This window comes from Ceratotherium simum, chromosome 13 (genome assembly GCF_057802395.1).
Source record: "Ceratotherium simum simum isolate JZ-2026a chromosome 13, ASM5780239v1, whole genome shotgun sequence".
Lineage (NCBI taxonomy): Eukaryota > Metazoa > Chordata > Mammalia > Perissodactyla > Rhinocerotidae > Ceratotherium > Ceratotherium simum.
In genome coordinates, this window is record NC_141912.1 from 3,282,759 (window position 1) to 3,302,010 (window position 19,252).

General features: G+C 49.2%; 1 protein-coding gene across 1 annotated transcript; it reads right to left on the reverse strand.

The window, feature by feature from the left end:
* Nucleotides 1-258: 258 nt before the first annotated feature.
* LOC101394738 (tubulin beta-2B chain) lies at nucleotides 259-3,411 on the reverse strand. Its single transcript, XM_004432160.3, has 4 exons — nucleotides 3,243-3,411; nucleotides 2,289-2,397; nucleotides 1,902-2,012; nucleotides 259-1,570 (listed from the first exon to the last, which is right to left on the reverse strand). Exons 1-4 carry the CDS (start codon nucleotides 3,297-3,299, stop codon nucleotides 510-512), a joined length of 1,338 nt encoding a protein of 445 aa, XP_004432217.2. The 5' UTR covers nucleotides 3,300-3,411; the 3' UTR covers nucleotides 259-509.
* Between the last annotated feature and the right edge of the window lie 15,841 nt (nucleotides 3,412-19,252).

The following is a 19,252-nucleotide window of genomic DNA, read 5'->3' on the forward strand; positions in this document are numbered from 1 at the left end:
TTTAAAGTAGGCATCTTTCAATTAATAAAATGTTTACTTTAAGGCATTTTAAATTTCGGATTGATCTCCCATGTTAAATTGGGTATGAATGTGGTTGGTTCAATTTCATTATACTGAAAGAGTCACTTCATATGAACCTTTCCCTTTCCCTTCCCTTTTGTAAAGGAAGAATTTAATATAATGTGTTCAGAAAGTTACATTTAAATTGATAATAAAGAATTCAATAAAGAGAAGAAGGAGACAGAAAAGAGGACACCATTAGGACACAAACGTTTATGTGATTTTAGCCATTACAACAGTAGTTCAGAAATAGATGTTACACTGATGTCATCAATATTACAAAAAAGAAAAACAATGACAGGCAACAGTGAAGAGCACCAGAGAACCAGCGCACACACCTAGAGTAGACCATGCTTCTTTCCTTCAACTGCCGAGATATTTTCACCAGTAAGCCCCCCTCCCCCTTGCTTTCCTTCTCAACTTTCCCCAACCTGCTTTAAATTGTGAATTTAAGCCTCATCCTCGCCCTCCTCCTCCTCGAACTCCCCTTGTTCGTCGGCCGTGGCGTCCTGGTACTGCTGGTACTCGGACACCAGGTCGTTCATGTTGCTCTCGGCCTCGGTGAACTCCATCTCGTCCATGCCCTCGCCCGTGTACCAGTGCAGGAAGGCCTTGCGCCGGAACATGGCCGTGAACTGCTCCGAGATGCGCTTGAACAGCTCCTGGATGGCCGTGCTGTTGCCGATGAAGGTGGCGGACATCTTGAGGCCTCGCGGCGGGATGTCGCACACGGCCGTCTTCACGTTGTTGGGGATCCACTCCACGAAGTAGCTGCTGTTCTTGTTCTGCACGTTGAGCATCTGCTCGTCCACCTCCTTCATGGACATGCGGCCTCGGAAGATGGCAGCCACCGTCAGGTAGCGGCCGTGGCGGGGGTCGCAGGCGGCCATCATGTTCTTGGAGTCGAACATCTGCTGGGTGAGCTCGGGCACCGTCAGGGCGCGGTACTGCTGGCTGCCCCGGCTGGTCAGGGGGGCGAAGCCGGGCATGAAGAAGTGCAGGCGGGGGAAGGGCACCATGTTCACGGCCAGCTTGCGCAGGTCTGCGTTCAGCTGGCCCGGGAAGCGCAGGCAGGTGGTGACCCCGCTCATGGTGGCCGACACCAGGTGGTTGAGGTCTCCGTACGTGGGCGTGGTGAGTTTCAGGGTGCGGAAGCAGATGTCATACAGGGCCTCGTTGTCGATGCAGTAGGTCTCGTCTGTGTTTTCCACCAGCTGGTGCACGGAGAGGGTGGCGTTGTAGGGCTCGACCACCGTGTCTGACACCTTGGGCGAGGGCATCACGCTGAAGGTGTTCATGATGCGGTCGGGGTACTCCTCCCGGATCTTGCTGATGAGCAGCGTGCCCATCCCAGACCCCGTGCCACCCCCCAGCGAGTGGGTCAGCTGGAAGCCCTGCAGACAGTCACAGCTTTCTGACTCCTTCCTCACCACGTCCAGGACCGAGTCCACCAGTTCGGCTCCCTCTGTGTAGTGGCCCTTGGCCCAGTTGTTTCCAGCACCACTCTGGCCTGCCAGAGGGAAAAAGACCTCACAAGTTACTAATGATTGGATTACATTCCTTTTTACCTTAAACTCTTAGTACAGATCAGTGAGTCAGTGCTCAGATGAGATTATTTCAGGTTATCAGCAAAATGCCCAGACATTAAAATATGTGGTCATGGATATAATTATAAACAAGGAAGGCTAGGGAATACCTGGCTATTAGAGGTTGAAAGGCAAATTCATTTCATTTTGAGACTAAGTTGGCACACAACTGGATGTTCTCCACACTTCCCCTCCACCCTGCGCTGTCCAGTGTAAAATGAGCCTCTCAGGCCATCAGGCATGCCAGTCACTCACCAAACACGAAGTTGTCTGGCCTGAAGATCTGGCCGAATGGTCCAGACCTGACCGAGTCCATGGTGCCCGGCTCCAGATCCACCAGGATGGCCCGGGGTACGTATTTGTTACCTGCAGGGAGCAGAGTTGGACTTAGACCCGCAGGCAAAGAGCTCTTAAGAGAAGGGCTAGTACCAGCTTCCTTTTTGCAGGCTCTGCTGTTGCCGCCAAACAAAACATGACTCGACCCACCGACACGGATTCTCAAAGGAGCCCGCTGAAACACCCCATTGAAAGAGCAGGAATCCTAAATCCTCTAGTCCACCCTCCCCTGGGGCTACACTCCTGGAGTCAGTCCCCTGGGGAAAAGGGGGGTAAAAAATTGAAGGCAGAGGAAAAAGCAATTACCAGTGGCTTCATTGTAGTACACATTGATTCTCTCCAGCTGCAAGTCACTGTCTCCATGGTAACTGCCGGTGGGGTCGATCCCGTGCTCATCGCTAATGACCTCCCAAAACTGAGACACAGAAAAAGGTTGTATTTAGCCATGCCCGACTCCTCAGAGAGGCCGCGACTCACAACGAAAAGCCCCTGACGCTGTTCCGACAACCTTTCAGGAGCTTTAGGGCAGCGTGACAGGGCACAGCCGCAGGGCTTGTATTTTGCAGGGTCAGAAAGTTGAAACTGGGCGTTTCCCGGGCGAACAGCTGCTCGCCGCAGGAGGTGTGGCGTGTGTGTGTGGGGGGGTGGGGGTGGGGGGAAGGGACCAGCGAGGGGACCGCGGCACCGGCGGCGGCGAGCTCGGTGCTCAGGGTCACAGCGGGGGGCGGCGGGAAGCGGGCGCGCGGGCACTCCAGCCGGCGCGGAGGGGGTGGAGGGGGGGAACAGGGACGGAGGCAGCTGAGGGAGGGTGGTTTTAGATTCAAAGCACGTCCTGAGACCTCAAGACAGACGCTCTACTCCCCTCCCCCAGCGGCTCCACTCGGGTTCCAGCGAGTAAAATCACTTCCCCCTGCGTCCCTGCCCCTCCCGCAAACCCGCGCGCACAGCCTCGCGGACACACCCGCGCCTTCTCCAGGCACGCGGGCCTGCCTAAGTGGCGAGCAGGGAAGAAGGAGAGATCGAGGAGTGACCGCAATTCCAAACGAGTTACAGCAAAAATGAAAAAGACGTTCCTCCCCCATCTCCCTCGAAAGTCGCCTCCGAGCCTACGCCCCTCTCGGCTGCACAAAGCAGCCGGGAAGGTCGGAGCTTGCAGAGTCCCGGGCCTGCTCAGGACGACGCTCGCGCCCGGGAACCCCGAGGAGCGTTAGGTCGTGGTCCCCGCCCCAACCCGGCGCCCTCCCAGCGCGGCGCGCCCACCTTGGCGCCAATCTGGTTGCCGCACTGGCCGGCCTGGATGTGCACGATCTCACGCATGGTGCTAGCTAGCTTCTTCTGGCCCCCGTCGGCGGTCTGGTCAGTCTGTCCGTCCTCCCTTACACACCCACTGCGGGGTCAGCAGGAAAGCGCTCAGGAACCGACCGGCTGAGAATGCCGGTCCAGCGGGCTCGGCCTTTTATGCAAGGAGGATGGGGCGGCCCGCGCTGGCCGCGCCCCCAGCCCGAGCCCCCCAGTCCCCATCGCGCTAGCGCTCTCCAGGACCCGCTGACGTAATGCTCCGAGCCCTGGGGACCCTCCCGGGGGCTGGACCATGGGTCCGCGGCCAATCAGCACAGGCTTGCAGACCAGGCGAGGAGCGGGGTGGCTCCGGGTAGTAGGGTGGGGGCGTGCCCATTGTCTAGGACTGGGAGAGGGTGGGTGGAAAAAGCTGGGTACTGAGAATTGGCGGTGGGTGAAGGAACCAAGGGCGGGAGGGTGGCGAGGCGATGGCGACCAGTGCGGCAGGCCAGGGATGAGGGGAGGGCTGGCACTGGATGGGGGGGAACAGGGGGACTGAAGCAGGTGGAGAGGCCCTCAGGTGCGCGGGGAAGGAGGTGCTGTGTTCCGGGTGTTGGCAGGTGGAAGGGTTGAGGTGGCGCAGGTTGCGCTGCCAGCGCGGATTGTGGCGCCTCCTCCACCAAGGGCCAGAGATCCCTAAGCCAGCCGCCCCTGGTGAGACCACTGCCCCTTTCCCCAACCCTAGAGGCCGACGACTATCCGCGCCGGCTCCTCCGTCATACGGAGCCTCGGGAGGGGACAGGCGGCCCAGAAGGAAGTCGCGTGTGATCAGGATGTCGGGGTCTGAAGAGCCGAGACCCTGGATACCCAAGGCCCAAGAGCCCCAGGGTGCCCTGCGCCCCGCCTCCCAGCACTAGGCTGTTCTCTCTTTGTCTCTGTCAAGGGCCTCTTGCTCCTTCTCACCGTGGCTGCAAGCATCCAGGGGCGGGGTGACCTCCGTGCCCCCTCCAGCCCTGCCCGACCCTCTCCAAGAGTCCAAGCTCTCCGGCTGGTACCAAGGACCCCTCCACCCCCTGGGCTGACTTTTGTTCCTTGGGAGTGGCTGGGGTGGGTGTGGCTGGCCGCGCAGTGTGACTGTCCAGCGGTCGGAACGAGGGTGAGGTCCGGGGGGCGGGGCTGCGGCGGAACAAAGGGCTACAAATGCGTGAAATATCTCCCACATTTGAGTATTTAAAAATCACAACCCAGGCGCATCCTCTCTCTGGGTTCGGTTCATCCGTTGTCCAGTAAGGGGTTGGGATCCAAGGGTGGTCAACGCTGGCCCCACCGCTAACATTCTCATCTTCCATCAGGCGCCGGGCCGCGCGGCAACTACGAGGTCCCCAACCTTCGTGCTACTGATGGGGTTGAGGGACACGCCTAAAAACTGCAGCACCGCGAGGAAGAGGCCACCGGAGACCCAGATGGGCACACAGAGCGCGTGCGCGCAGACCCGGAGCACCGATACGCCTTCAAATCTCGTCTCTAGGTAGTCGAAGAAGGAACTGATCTCTTTGTTACTTTGCGTGCAGTGTGTGTATGTGAGAGAGAGAGAGACAGAAAGAGAGAGAGGGAGAGAGAGAAAGAAAGAGAATGAACCGGCATATGCTTGTAGGAGGGAGGGGAAAGGGTAGCTGAAACGTTCACTACAGACCTGGAACCTGGTCCCTACAATTCCATGGGTGAAGCGCCTCTTCCCCCTCCCCCTCCCCACCCGGGAAGGGTCGTCTGCGAATGACGTGACCCCTTTTCATCCTCTGGCGACAGGGGCCCAGTGACCCGGGTTCCTGTGGGGGAGCGGAGCCTGCAGCTGTTGAGTGAGACCCTCTCAGAACTATCGGCAAGCTGTCATCGCCTCCCTTTCCCGCTGGGGGTGCAAGGGGGGCTTTCAACTCATTTCCAGTACACAAAGAGAAATAGAGAACAAAAGCCCAGCCGCCCCCAAACACCGATTTCGCTCAGACTGAAGATCTCGGGGCAGAGTTCCCCAGACGTAGCTACCGTGTCGGGGCTAGGGTGGGGTCGGGCGAGAGGCAGAGGAGAGGAAGGCAGCGCCTGACTGCCGTGTCCCACTTGCGGGGTTCCAAGGACCTGGCGCTTGACCCCGAGTTTCTAATCCAGGTCCCACAGATGCAGAAACGTCGAGGGGGAACGATTCCTAAGGTCACACAGCAAGTTAAAGACAGGGCTCAGGCCGGAATCCCGTCTTCCCGGCTCCCCTGACCTCGGGGAAGGTCCAGCCCTCTAGGGCCGTGGCTGGTGTCGGCACACGGACCTCGGGATGGCGGCTTCGGTGGGACTGAGGAACGAAACGAGCGAGGGCCGCACCCGCGCTGCTAGTGCAGACGCGTGCCGAGCGGTTAGCGCCTGACTGCCCCCGCCAAGGGGCAACCCAACGCGCAGCCGGGGACTCCACTCCAGGCCGTAATCTGAGCCCGCCGCCAGCCTCCCCGACCCCCCGGTCTCATATCTCAGCTTCCATTTCAGAGCCAGATCTCCGAGGAGTGCTCGGGTGAAAACGCGTGTTCAAGATTATGTGGCTAGAAGGACCCTTTTCTCTCTGGTTTCTTTTAGGGGAAGGGGCTTGGGATAGGGTGAGGCTAGAACTCATCCTTCTGAAAGCCCAGATGCCCTTGGGGACTCGGCACTTTTGGTTGAAGATCTGCCTTCCTTTCATACGTTTTGCCCGTACTCCCTCCCTGCCTTCTGAGCCGGCTTCCTGTTAACCGTTCTACGCCCCCTCCCCAATTTGGAATTATGCTGCTGCATAATTTTATTTTCTGATTTTGTGAGCTGATTATGTGTCGGAAGATGGCCAAGTTTTTCCCTGAAGTCCTTCAGTTTACAGCTAACCCTTATCATCCTTAACCCATGTAGCTCCCGAGAAGAGAGGCTGGTAACCGGCTTTCAAAGCAAAAAAAAAAAAAAAAAAAAAAAAGATTCGTTCTCAGTTGGGTCTTCCTTCAAAATTTCCTTCCTTCAAAAATTTCTTTTTGTCTGTTTATTATACACAGTTCCTCTCCATCTAGGTCATTGTACATCAGACGTGAAAGTGTCAGGGCAATATATTTCATCATCACTTCATGCTAGTAGTTTAATGATGCACTAACATTTCTAAATTTTCCCTTCCTGAGACAGTTGTAGCAATAATGCAGTGTAAAATAAAATTCAACATTTGTTTTATGCAGAACTGATTGTGTGGCTGAGGTAAGATTTCCCCCTAACCTATTAAAATTATATTTACTCTCACAATTTTCAGAGTATTTTCAATGGCAAATTCTCACGTGATTTTGCATTTATCTATTACACAGAGTCATTATTTTAATTAATTGAAGAAGTCTGTTAGAAAGGGGGCATTACAGAGCTGATTTGGTAGTAAATTTTTAAAGCATTGTTTTCTTAAAGCAAGATACATTTTTTTATACACTTATTGAAATTACAAGACATCTAGCTTTCGGATTTTCTCACTGCCTGCTTGCATTCACCACTTAATACACAGCTCGCAGCCCCTGTAGCCTGACAGCCAACTCTAGCCGAGATGCACGCGGTTTCCTAGGCAACCGACACTTAGCCAATGAATGAAGAGGAATTGAAAGACTGCAAATCCATCATTATTTGCTTTTTCACTCTCCTCAATGCTCTCCAGCTAGAAATACTGGAAAGCTACCAATCCTAACATTTATATAAAGGAGTCAAATACCCAGAGGACGGGGCTAGGAAGGGATTGCTATTGTGACTGTGGGGAGGGAGTGGTGCAGGGAGTTCCTGGGACCCACCGAGACCCGTGCTTTCTCAGTTTTGTCACTCCCCCTGTTTATATCCCGCTGTGCCGCCCTCTCCTCCCAGGACCTTGCTCCCCCAGAGGAGAAGCCGGCAGTCCTGGCAGAGCTGCCCCGGTGCTCTTTAATCAAAAGGCTGTCTCGGGGGGGAGCCTCAGAGTCCTTGTCCTTCCCCGGTCGTGGGGCTCTGTGGGAACCAGCCGGCCCAGGTAACAAAAGACTGGAGAGAGCAGAGAAGATTCCGAGTCCGTGACTGCACCGCACTGTGGGCACATTTACTTTTGTTCCTCAGCAAGGCTGGCTGGTTTCCCATTGCCCGCTGTCAAATTTGGGTTAAAAATGGCTGCAGTCCAGACTGCGAGTGCTGAGCCTTCACCGAAGAGATTTGCCTTCTTTGTCCTACAGAGCGGCCGAGGGAGTGGAACCCTGGCTTTCCAGGGCACCCTTTCCCTTTCATAAGCAGTCCCCTCCCCCACACTGTCAGTGATCTGGAAGAGTCTTGGACCGGCTGGGGGAGGGCGCGCCGGCGAGCGCTGCTCTGCGAATCCTCCGAAACGGCCTTCAGTGATGCAGAGCCAGACTGTGTAGAAAACAGAAACAGAAGAGTAGAAAATACTCTTAAATGGGAACATTATAAAATGCTAAGATTGACAGGGTGCCTCTTGCAAGGGCAGTCCGTGAAATAAAGACAAACATAATAAATCCCTTATGAAATGAATGGGTACACACGGGAGGATATGATGGGGGAGCCATTTTAAATTTCAGCGGTAGATTACTATGATATTCATGTGACTGCAGGGCTGCCACCCCACATTAGAAACTGTTCCACCAGGAACTGCTGCTCAGAAAGGTCTAGGCCGCTCGCCATTTCTCTTCTACATTTGCCCTAGACCTTTGCTTGCCGTTTAAATAAAATTAAAACGTGTCTTCAGATAGATAGGTACACACAGATACATATAGTAACACCCTTTGCCTCTTGGATTTAGATGGCTTGTCGGCATTACCTATATCTTCACTGCAGAAATGGGTCAGCTTCTGAACAGGAACTCTTGGCTTGACATGCCCAACCTACTTTTGAGTGGCCACCACATATTCATGGTACATTTTCAAGTAAATAATGCATTAAGAGAACTTCTGGGAGAACTCACTACGTCTTTCAAAATAACCCCTAGAAAGGAAGTTTATTAAAAGATTTGGTTTCTCATATATACCCAAAAGAATTGAAAGATGAGTCTTAAGAGATATTTGGACACTTATGTTCACAGCAGCATTATTCACAACAGCCAAAAGATGGAAGCAACCTGTGTCCATCGACAGATGAATGAATAAACAAAATTTGGTATATCCATACAATGAAATATTATTCAGCCTGAAAAAGGAAGAAAATTCTGACCCATGCTACAACATGGATGAACCTTGAAGATATTATGCTCAGTGAAATAAGCTAGTTATAAAAAGACAAATACTGTATGATTTCATGTATATGAGGTACTTAGAGTAGGTAAATTCATAGAGATAGAAAGAATGGTGGTTGCCAGGGGCTGGGGGGAGGAGGAATGGGGGAGTTAGTGTTTAATGGTGACAGAGTTTCAGTTTTGCAAGATGAAAGGAGTTCTGGAGATGGATAGGGTGATGGTTGCACAACAATGTGAATGTACTTGATGCCACTGAACTATATGCTTAAAAATGGTTAACACAGCAAACTTTATGTAATGTGGATTTTACCACAATTAAAAACAAAAATGAAAGAAAAAAGGATGGGTTTCTCAGTATCTCCTAAATACCAGGTGGCGTTTTTTGTCTTGGTGCTAATATAGTGCTCCAAGTTTCTCAACAATAGATAGATGAGAGATAGAGATAGCTAGATGATTGATAGATAATTTTTAAAACCAATATCAATCTCATCATTTATTGCTTCTTCCTTTGGCCAATTTACCACTGCAAATGACGTCAGAGACATCTAAACTTCTAATTGGACCTGGCACTTCCTTGCTCATACATGGACTCCCCATGGCTTATAGTGTATGGTCCAAATTCTCAGCACAGAATTCAGACCCTTCATATCTGGGTGTGATCTACCTCTCCAGTGTTACCTGCCAGCCTTCTGCCTAGGCACAGTACATTCCAGGAGACTTGGACCGGCCCACTGATCTCCTTTTTAGGACATGCTTTCTGAGCCTCTGAGTTTCTGCTCATACTGTTCCATCGACCTGGAATGACCCTCTCCTCTTCTTCATCTGGTGACATTTCATTCATTCTTCATGATGCAGATCAATTATCTGTGATACATCTCGCTGGTTGCCAGGAGAAATGAACTACCTATGCTCTGCTCTCCCAGAGGTTTCTTCACATGGGTGATACAGGTTTTGCATTTATTACGTTAAAGCAGTGATCACCAAGCTTTTTCATTGCACACCTCTACCAGTTAAAAAAAAGTTGAGCGTACATTCCCAATATATCCATATTTATTTATTCATAAACTATATATATATTTATTTCTATAAGCCAGTATCTCAAGGTACAATATACTTAGTATGAGGTATAAGATTTGTGATATCAGATGTTAATCAATATTTCAAATACACTTTTCTATAACTTTGAATTTTATTTGGGCCACCATCTTGCCAGACTTGAGTTCCTCGTGGTTTCCTTACCTGGCAATGGGCTTGACTAAGAGCTTGTATAAGAAGCACAGTGTTAGCTCTGCCATTTCTTTCTTTTTTTGTGTGTTTGTGTCAATAATATCACCTTCACTTTGCAGTTTCTTTGCTGTAGTGTTTTAAGCCACTTGCCCAGTTGTGAGGATTAATGGAGCGAAATCTAGATAATATGGTTGGTAAACCCACCGTCACTTCCTCCTCTATGCTCCTCCCTTTCCAGGGACCAATTCACGACATGACCACAAGACATAAGCATCCTGTGAGGGTACCAGTGTCATTTGGCACATTAACGTATTAAGGTGTAATTTCTTTATTCTTATAGGAAATAAGTCTAAATAGGAGTTCTCATAGTTTCTTCCCACACTGCAAAGGACGCTCTTGCCTGCTCTACTTTGAGACCTCTAGGTTAGACTAGAGTTTGTTCCATAGCTGCCTCTGTTTGCCACTGGTTTGTGATCCCTTGATGGCAGGGATCATGTCTTACTAGCCTTTATATCGCCTACATTGCCTGACACTAAGTTCAGACAGACAACAAATATTCCTTGAGTAAATACAATACCTCAAATATATGGCAACCAGAAAAAAACCCAGCGATTTCCAACCCAAAGCAGGAGCAGATTGTTCTGCAGGTAAGTACTAAGAAACCACCCTCTCCCTCTTCATCATTACCTCCCGACCTGGCCAGGCCACGTCTCGTCCTCCCCAGACTCTGCTGTCCCAGCAGGATGGTGGACACTGCAGGCTCAAGAAGACACACCCTCCTCTGGAGTTACCCTCCAATTCCCTGCTAGCAGCTGCCCGGCCCTCCCTTGCATTTGCACCCTCTCTTGTCCAAATTGGTAATGCATGATTAAGACTGCCTAATAGGGCAGAGGGGAAGGTGGGAAGGAAATAACTCTTTAGGAATCAGCAGTGAATTACTAGTCTGTGTCCTCTTTCTCAGCATGTAAATTAGGGGAGTTAATCAGATTGCTGTTTTCATAAGCTGGTTTGAAGATGACAGAACAAAGTGGGCTTTCTGTCTTCCGCAGGAGGAGGAGAAACAGAAATGCAAATCCCATCTGCCATGAACGTAGGGGAAAGATGGAACAGTCAGTACCAACTTTCTGGACCTCTCAGGTAAAGAAAGAATGTTTTGGGCAACTTAGAAAAAAGATCATGTCTTTTATAAATGTGGAAAAAAATCACAGTTGTCCCAGACTTCTCCAAAATAGCATTCAATGCTAGAACATGATAGAACAATTCCTATAACATTTTCAAGGAAAATGTGCCCCAATATTTGTATATCCAGTTACATTCCCTTTCAATGTTAAAGGTGACAAACAAATATTTTTGAATATCGAAGAACTAAGGAAATGTAGTCTCTGTGAGTCATTTTGGAGGGGAAAAAAAAAAAAAAGGAATCCCAGACAATGTTGAAATAGATCTTAGAATGGTTGGCTGTTTGATAGCATGTCGCTGAGGGATAATGGTGCCTCTGACTATAGCTTAGAAACCAATACAGAAGTCCTTCAGATGGGGAAAGTTCTGCTCCTTCAGTGAAGGACGTTGGAAATACTATTCCAAGGTGCTGGTGATGACCTTGGCTGAGGACCCGAGGCTGCCAAATCTTCATCAAGTCCTCTGCAAATTGGAGTTATTACTGCCTTACTGGGAATTGGTTGTTTGCCAGTTTATTCTGGAAGCTACTTGTGCCACAAAGAGCAAAAGATATCAAGTGATGGAACCACAGACTGTAAGACGTTTAAAATATCACACGAAAGAATAAATTCTTAAATTGTAAGATTTTAGGAAGAAGATCAAAACAACAAAGGTCTTTTTTGAAGAACTCAGTACACAAGTGTCTGTCTGAGGAGGTGAGTGGGCTAGAGACCCAGGCAGAGGCTTGAAGAAGGGAACCAGGTGGCAGCAGGAAATCTGCCTCCGACTTTCACAGCTAAGGACGGATGCCATGTGAGGAGACAGGACCAGCTATTGGGAAGCCAAAACTCTATGGAAATAACACACGTTTGTAAGGAATTCTGTAAAACTTTCAGAGGCAAAATATGCTGTAATCAAGCTAAACTAGTAAAGAAAAGATGAAATCTAAACTCTACCAGGCTTAAGAAGAAGAGGGCCAAATTTAAGAGGAATATGGAGTAGTTATTGTGGAAAGATGATGGGAATAAGAAACAGTCTGAGCTCAGTGAACTAACAAAATTATATGAGACCTCTTAGAAAGAGGGATAAGAAGCCTTGCTTGCAGAGAGAAGGAAATCGAAGTTCTAAATCATTGCATTTTGCAGTTGAAGCAGAGGCAGATCACTGGAGCGAGAACAATTTTTTTTTTTTAAAAAGCAGAGGAGGAGGAAGATAAAGTGCTCATGGACAAATCTTTGCTAAATCCTTTGTTTCCAACATAAGCTGACTGGTAAGGGGTCATTTAGCCATGACATTTGGCCAAAATTCTACTGGAAAATGAAAGAAAAAACCTTGCAGTAGAAAGTAGAGATGCGTAAAGACCTCTTTCGAGAGAAATACATAGTTCTGAAAAAGAAGCTGATTCATGACTGGTATAAATAGGAAAAGAAACGACAGAAGCTACCAGCTGTAGGGGAAGCAAAAACTTACAAGCAGAGGAATGAAGAAATGTTGAATGAATTATGGCCAACAGAGAGAGCTTACAAAACCCCAGATTGTTTCTCATGGTGAGAAAGCTCGTGACAGCTGGCCCGCTGTTCCCGCTGTTCCTGCTGAAGTGGAAGGTGAAATACGCCAGCCTGGGAGAGAAATTAGAGCAGCTGAACCAGTGACTTCCAGAGAGAAATCATCCTCACTGTGCTCCTCTGCTCCACCCGCTAAATTGGGGGCACATACAAGTTCTGCACAGTACCCGCATGGATGATGTACCCACAGCTCTGGATTTCTCTTCTCTTATGGAAGAGATATGCCCCAAATGACCTGTGGATGGGCCCAAATCTAGTCCTGCGGGGTCATATGAGGTTTCTGGAACAAAATTTGCCTAGGACGTGAGCTCCAAGAGCCTTTGTCAATAAACCCAAGAAACCTCTTCCCTTTTACCGTGATGGATATCAAAGGTAACACTGGTGTCACAGAACCAGGACTTTCAGTAGGAGCATGTCCACGGAGTCCACTTGGGCACCTCATCCCCATGGGTGGCTTCTGGGCCTCCACGCCTTCTTCTCCCTCTTGTTCCAGCAGGGCTTTTCCTCCACAACTAGAGAATATGGCACACCTGAAGCAGGCTTTCACAGGGAGTAAGGGACACGTCTTCTGGCCCTGGAGAGAGTCTACCATTTAGAATCTGAGGCCCTCCAGTATTTGCTTCTGGCCTGAGATGACCACTCCACCTTCATGCCATCCCAGGGCCAGGGACTACTTGTCTCCACGTTTTGCAAGATTCAGGAATGTTCTCAGGCTCCAGAGCTGACTCTTCTCGTGGCTGGTCACAGGAAGACCCACGGGCCTCTCCTAGACCTTCATGGTTGGAACAAACATCCCCTCTGCTTCAAATCCATTTCCATTGTACTGTTTTTTTTTATTGGATGTTTTTATTTGCTTAGGCTGACCTGAAATTGTACATTTTGAGCCACAAGTAAAGAAGATTCTGAAAATGAAGATGCCTACAGTATTAACTGACTGTTTTATTTTGGTTACTGTAATTTAAATAATTAGAAAATTATTTTAAACATTATGAAAATGAATCTTTTTAAAGTTCAAAAATATTGTCAAGGTACTCTAAAATACAGAAAAAAATCCCTTATCATAATTGGAAGTGTGGTGATGAGGTCTCCATCTCCACGTCATCTAATCTCCTCACTCAGGAATCAAATGATCTGGATGCCCCCACACGCAGCTTGCTCCTTTGTCCTAGTTGCTGCCTTTAGCCTAGAAACAGATTGAAATCACATGTGTTCCAGCAAGGGGCAACACCTGCCACTTTAAAGGTGCATGGACTTCTCAGACCCAGTTTTCTTCCATCAGAAGAACCCGGGGACAGTGGGTCATGCACAGTGGGAGGGGAGGTGGGAAAACCGTGCTCGCTTCACAACGCTTCCCAGAGCCACCTAGGTTCTAGATGCAGGAGCACGCACGATATGCCGGTGCTGTCCCAAGGTGGGCAGGGGGAAAAGGCCTGGAGGACCTGCCAAGGGAAATGGGGTGGCTCCGGCCTCCTCCTCCAGGTGAACTAGGAGGCGAGTGGTGGGGCTCTCGGGGCCTTTGGAAGTATTGCCTTAGAACCAGCACACCAAGCTTCATCTTATAAAATGGTGTTAGGGGCCATCAGATTCATGCAACAAATACTGCCTGTGTGGGGGCAATGGTCTAGGCACAGAAGGACGGCGGTGAGTGGTCAGGCGTGAACCCCTGCCCTCCTGGAGCTGACACTGCAGTGTAGCTGTCACGGGGGCAAGGAAGACTCCTCAGGTCCACGGCTCCCTGCTTGTGGCTGTTGTTTCTTCCTTATTTCCTTTCCCCTTCACTGGTTTTTTCATCCTGTTTTTATTCTTTTCCATACCTTCCTCTTTTCTCTGCTGCATGTGTGGTGAGACAGACTGATTAGAGGTTACTAAGGACTCAGATGATACTGTAATGAAGAGCGTCTGGGACGGCTTATTAGACAAGGGGCAATCAAGGCTATCTGAGTCACATGGACACTTTCTAATGACACTGTTCCATCCTCCAGACTGGCTTCCCTTCCCTCTTTTCTGTTTCTTTCACTCTTTTTCTCTATAGGAATGACTGTAGATTACCTGGTATAGGAAAATACGTAACTGATTCTGGGATTTCTAAAACTAAGCTAAACTAAACTTCTAAACTAAAAATTGGTCTGTCTAGTCATTACAGGATCATCACTAAGGTAACCCCTAAGTCAAAAGCCAAATAATGTTGGAAAACCCAAACAGAACAGTGCTTCTCACCAGCAACAAAAAAATGACTCCCTCATCCCACAGCTATGGGCAGGAGAGAGAGAAGATTCAATGCCTAGCAGATGCCACCCTCCGGGCTCTTCCACAGGTAACACCACACAGAAAGACAAAGGCAAACCAATTTTCCCAGACATGCTCAGCCCTTGTCAGTTTCACCAGGGGGAGGTTTGGGAAGTAGGCCCTCTTATCAGGTACTGTTTTCACAATGACAATTTGATTTCAGAGCACAATGAGAGGCAGCTTCATTCAACAGGAAGAGTTGCCCTCCCAAAGTGCTTTCTCCACCTTCCACTGGCCAGCTGTGAGAGCTTGGACCAGCTACCCGACCCATCCCTGCGGCTCATCCTTCATCTGTAGATGGAAATAATAGGAATAATAAGGTGCTGTCTTGAGATGAGATAACACCACCAAGTGCTTTGAACTCTTCTAAGGTTGGCACCGTGGGACCTAGGGTGTCATTTCGGCCATGGTGGTAACACCTCAAAGCTGGACTAACGGAGCCCGTGTGGATGCACCCTGGAACTTGACCTTCTTAAGATTCTGTACTCTTTCATACACTTTGCCTGCACGAGTGGTACACAGATCAGACTAAAAAAATTGTTCACTTAGTGTCATTCACTTTTTTTTCTTTTCTTCCCATAATTGTCAGCTTTCAGTTATTGAGTGGCTGCTATTGCAGTGAGAGGGTAGGTATGTTGTTTCATCAAACTTGTAGTTTTATCGCGTATGTCGGTGTGTATGTGTGTGTGTGTGTTAACAAGAAAACTGCACACGGCTAGCTTCAGTTCTGCTTGACCCCCAGACCTCTTTTCTGCAATGGAAATGCCTCTCTAATCTTACGTGTGTGAAACGTTTACATTGTCTTTTCTTTTAGTAAATTGTTGCCTGAAGCTCTATTGCCATAAGAAGTAAATGTAAAACTTAACACTATTGTCCCTACACAAAATTCAACTCAAACCTTAGTTAATAAGTTGCTTAACAACTTCTATGTCATCCAGGTCTCTCTGCCGACTATGTCTTTTTTTCATTCAGTATGTACACTTTTTTCCTATAACCCCCAAAACCAGCACTTCTTTATGATACTCTCAGACTCCTGTTGTGGTCAAACCCCAAGTTCTTCCTCAATCCATACAAGGTGTTTTCTCGCTCCAAGAGAGAGGAACTGTTGAGGTATGGACACGTGCCCTGAGTTTGGCTCCGGGATGGAGTTAGGCGATGCTCCTTCCCCGTCACTCATTAAGCTCTCTGTCTCTCTCTGCTTGGCTCTCGTGGCACTCAGGAGCAATTTATTCTTGAATTGTCACTTGTCTGGTGGCACAGAGTTTTCACTCCTGGAGCAATGCCCCTGGCAAGAGTCTGGATGGGAAGGGGAGTGCTGTTCCTCTGTAAAGGAGGGGACGAGTGATTCGAAAGAGCAGTTGGTTCGAAAGAGCAGTTGGAAAAGACGAGCTCTTGGAGTGCAGGCTGTGCTCAGGCAGAGCACTTACAGACAAGAGGATGTATGCAAGTTTTAGATTCGTAAACAAATCCTGTAAAGCTATTCAGGACTCTGCATCCCCTGGAAGGTCTCCATGTCCCCCCAGTCTGTGTACCTCACTTTGAAGCCCACTTTGCTACAGCCAAGCCACCCAAAGAGAGAGATCAAATCTCTCTGGGCTCAAGTGCAGATTCCGCTTGGCCCCAGTCTCCAGGCTGGAGGTCCAGAGCCCACTGGGGTTGGGGTGCAGTGGTGTGGGGTGCTGCAGGGTAGGGAGCCCTATAACCACTGGGAAGGGGTTCATTCCTAGCTGGGAGAAGGCGATTCACCTACCATACCAGCCAGATTATGGATCATTAGCTCATGCCTTTGACAGCTATTGGAGTTTAAAGATTCTACCGAGGCTTTCTGAAGAACAACGAGCCCTGTCCTAGCCATGCAGTTTAGAAAGATGCAAGAGGAGCCGGCAAAGGGGCTGCCTCTCCTCTCGGGGCCCCTTCCACCTGCCGCCGGAATTTCCATGGCGCAAGTTTGTGCAGGAGGGATTGGCTGAGGGCAGGACTCGGGCAGTGGCTGGCTCCTTCTTCAGCCTCAGATGGCTTTGGTCCAGGACTGGTGCAGCGGCTGGGAGGGGGTGGAGCTCTTTCCCATCAGTTGGTCAGCAGGCGCGCTGGGGCATGTATTCTATGCAGAGATGTTCATCGCTGTTGCTCTTGTTGTTGGACCAGAAACCAGGTCCTGTAGGAGGCGTATAAGAGAAGCAGTAGGTCCAAGGAGGAGGTGACATAGCTAGGCATGTTGTTACACCCTCTCTAACCTGTCTGGGAGCCTTAAATATACTTCCGGGGAGCCCAGGTGGCACAAACGAAGCAGAAGAGTAGAGTGGGGAAAGCACCCGGTTTGGAATCAAATAGTGAATTAAATAATGAAACTAAGGAATACTGATATGTCCCCATATTGTTTTTTTGTGTGTGTGAGGAAGATCAGCCCTGAGCAAACATCCATGCCAATCCTCCTCTTTTTTCCTTTCCTTTTTTTTTTTTTGCTGAGGAAGGCTGGCCCTGAGCTAACATCTATTGCCAATCCTCCTCCTTTTATTCCCCAAAGCACCAGTAGATAGTTGTATGTCGTAGTTGCACATCCTTCTAGTTGCTGTATGTGGGACGCGGCCTCAGCACGGCCGGACAAGTGGTGTGCCGGTGCACGCCCAGGATCTGAACCCGGCCACCAGTAGCGGAGGGCGCGCACTTAACTGCTAAGCCACAGGGCCGGCCCCACGTCCTCATATTGTTAATGTGAGTATTTAAAGCTCACAGTGCAATTCCTAACACACAGTAGGTACCCACTGATGGGTAACTATTATTGTCATTGTTATAGGATGGGAGATCATATGATTATGTGCCAAAACGGTTAGGAAAAAAAAATCTGGGAGTCAGAACTGAGAACAGGAATCTGTGCTTCAATGCTGCTGACAGGAAAGGAAGTACAAGGGATTATGTGATGTAAGTGAGAAGAGCACAGACTGGTTTCTGTCTCAGCCCAGTCATTGTGGCTTTGGGCAACTGACTTAACTGTTTGGTCTTTGGCCTCCTCAGCCTGGTATGGCGATAACAGCATCTCCCTCGTGGGCTGCTGTGAGCGTTAGAGCAGGGCCAAGGAGGGTACGGGGCATGCAACGGGCAATTACCACACGGTGGTTCTCCCTGTACTGAGAAACTGAGCATGGGGGGCTCTTAGCAGCAGCTAAGTGGGCTACTGACCACTTTGTGGGCTAGTAGAAAGTGGGCTACTGACCCCCTGGGGCTCCTGGAAATGAGGTTGATTCAGAAGGCGGAAGAACTGTAAAATTGGGTAGGTTTGGAGTCAGTGACAATCTCTGCCTTGTTCTCGGTTCTCAGAGGAGGACCGCTTATAGTTTGGGCGGCAAAGCCCACAGAAGCCCCTTAGGTGATAGAACTTGATGAAACACATCCATGGGATGACTGACCTCCCAAGCCAAGGTCACCTTTCTCTTTTATTGTTTTATTTTTAGTTACGGTAAAACACACAGAACATAAAATTTACCGTCTTAACCATTTCTAAGTGTACAGTCCAGTGGTATTAAGTATACTCAACACTGTGCAACCATCACCACCATCTATCCACAGAACTCCTTTCATCTTAGAAAGTGAAACTCTGTCCCCGTTAAACGCTAACTCCCCCATTTCCCCTCTCCCCAGCCCCTGGTAACCCCCATTCTACTTTCTGTCTCTATGAATTTGACTGCTCTAGGGACCTCATGTAAGTGGAATCATCTAGGATTTGTCCTTTTGTGACAGACTTAGTTCAGTGAGCATAATGTGCTCAAGGTTCCTCCATGTTGTAGCAGGTGTCAGAATTCTCTTCCTTGTTAGGATAGGGTGGCCTCTCTAAGTCCAGACATTTAGCTGAGGGTTTTTCATGGGATCAGATTGACTAGGAGCCTTTTGCTGAATTTAATTCCACCCTTTTCCTCCATATTGCTGTCCTTTCTCAGCTCATCATCTCTCTCCCTATTCGAGTAACAGCTTCTTAACCCTCCAACCTGTGGCCCCACCTTTGTTCTCAGTACTGCTCCCACCTTCTGATCACCTTACAGTTCCTCCATCTGCCGGCCTTCATGCCTGTGCCCTCGCTGCCCTGCCCAAGCCTCCTACCTTGTGCACCCAACTCCTCCTCACCCTCCCACTCTGCTCTGCTCTCCCCTCCTCCAGGAAGCTCTCCTAATGGCCCATCTGTGCTCCATGCACCTCCTAAGTCACAGTTTATTTTTAGCCCAGCACTGGCTGTGCTTCGTTGTAGTTATTTGCTTGTCCATTTCTTTCACTAAAAAGAGCTTTGTCTTCTTCATTTTTTGATTTCCCTGGTGCCTGGCACACAGTAGGAGCTCAATAATTGTTTGTAGAATAACCATATGAATAAATAAGTGAAAAACTGCTTGGGAACTCACCTTCTGAAGAGTGGCCTTCTGTGCAAACCTGATGGCATCATTACGATCAACAGGCTTGAGTGCTGCATTTTATGGACTGAGACGAGCCATAAAGAAGACCTTTTTGGTGGAGATATATTAAAGTTTGGGGTGAACACT

What these genes read in the sequence shown, in the direction of transcription:
- LOC101394738 (XM_004432160.3), bottom strand. Translation starts at nt 3,299, where the DNA reads ATGCGTGAGATCGTGCACATCCAGGCCGGCCAGTGCGGCAACCAGATT. An exon ending in GTACTACAATGAAGCCACTG is followed by an intron (nt 2,013 to 2,288) that starts GTAATTGCTTTT and finishes TGCTCCCTGCAG; the next exon opens with GTAACAAATACGTACCCCGG. An exon ending in GCCAGACAACTTCGTGTTTG is followed by an intron (nt 1,571 to 1,901) that starts GTGAGTGACTGG and finishes TCCCTCTGGCAG; the next exon opens with GCCAGAGTGGTGCTGGAAAC.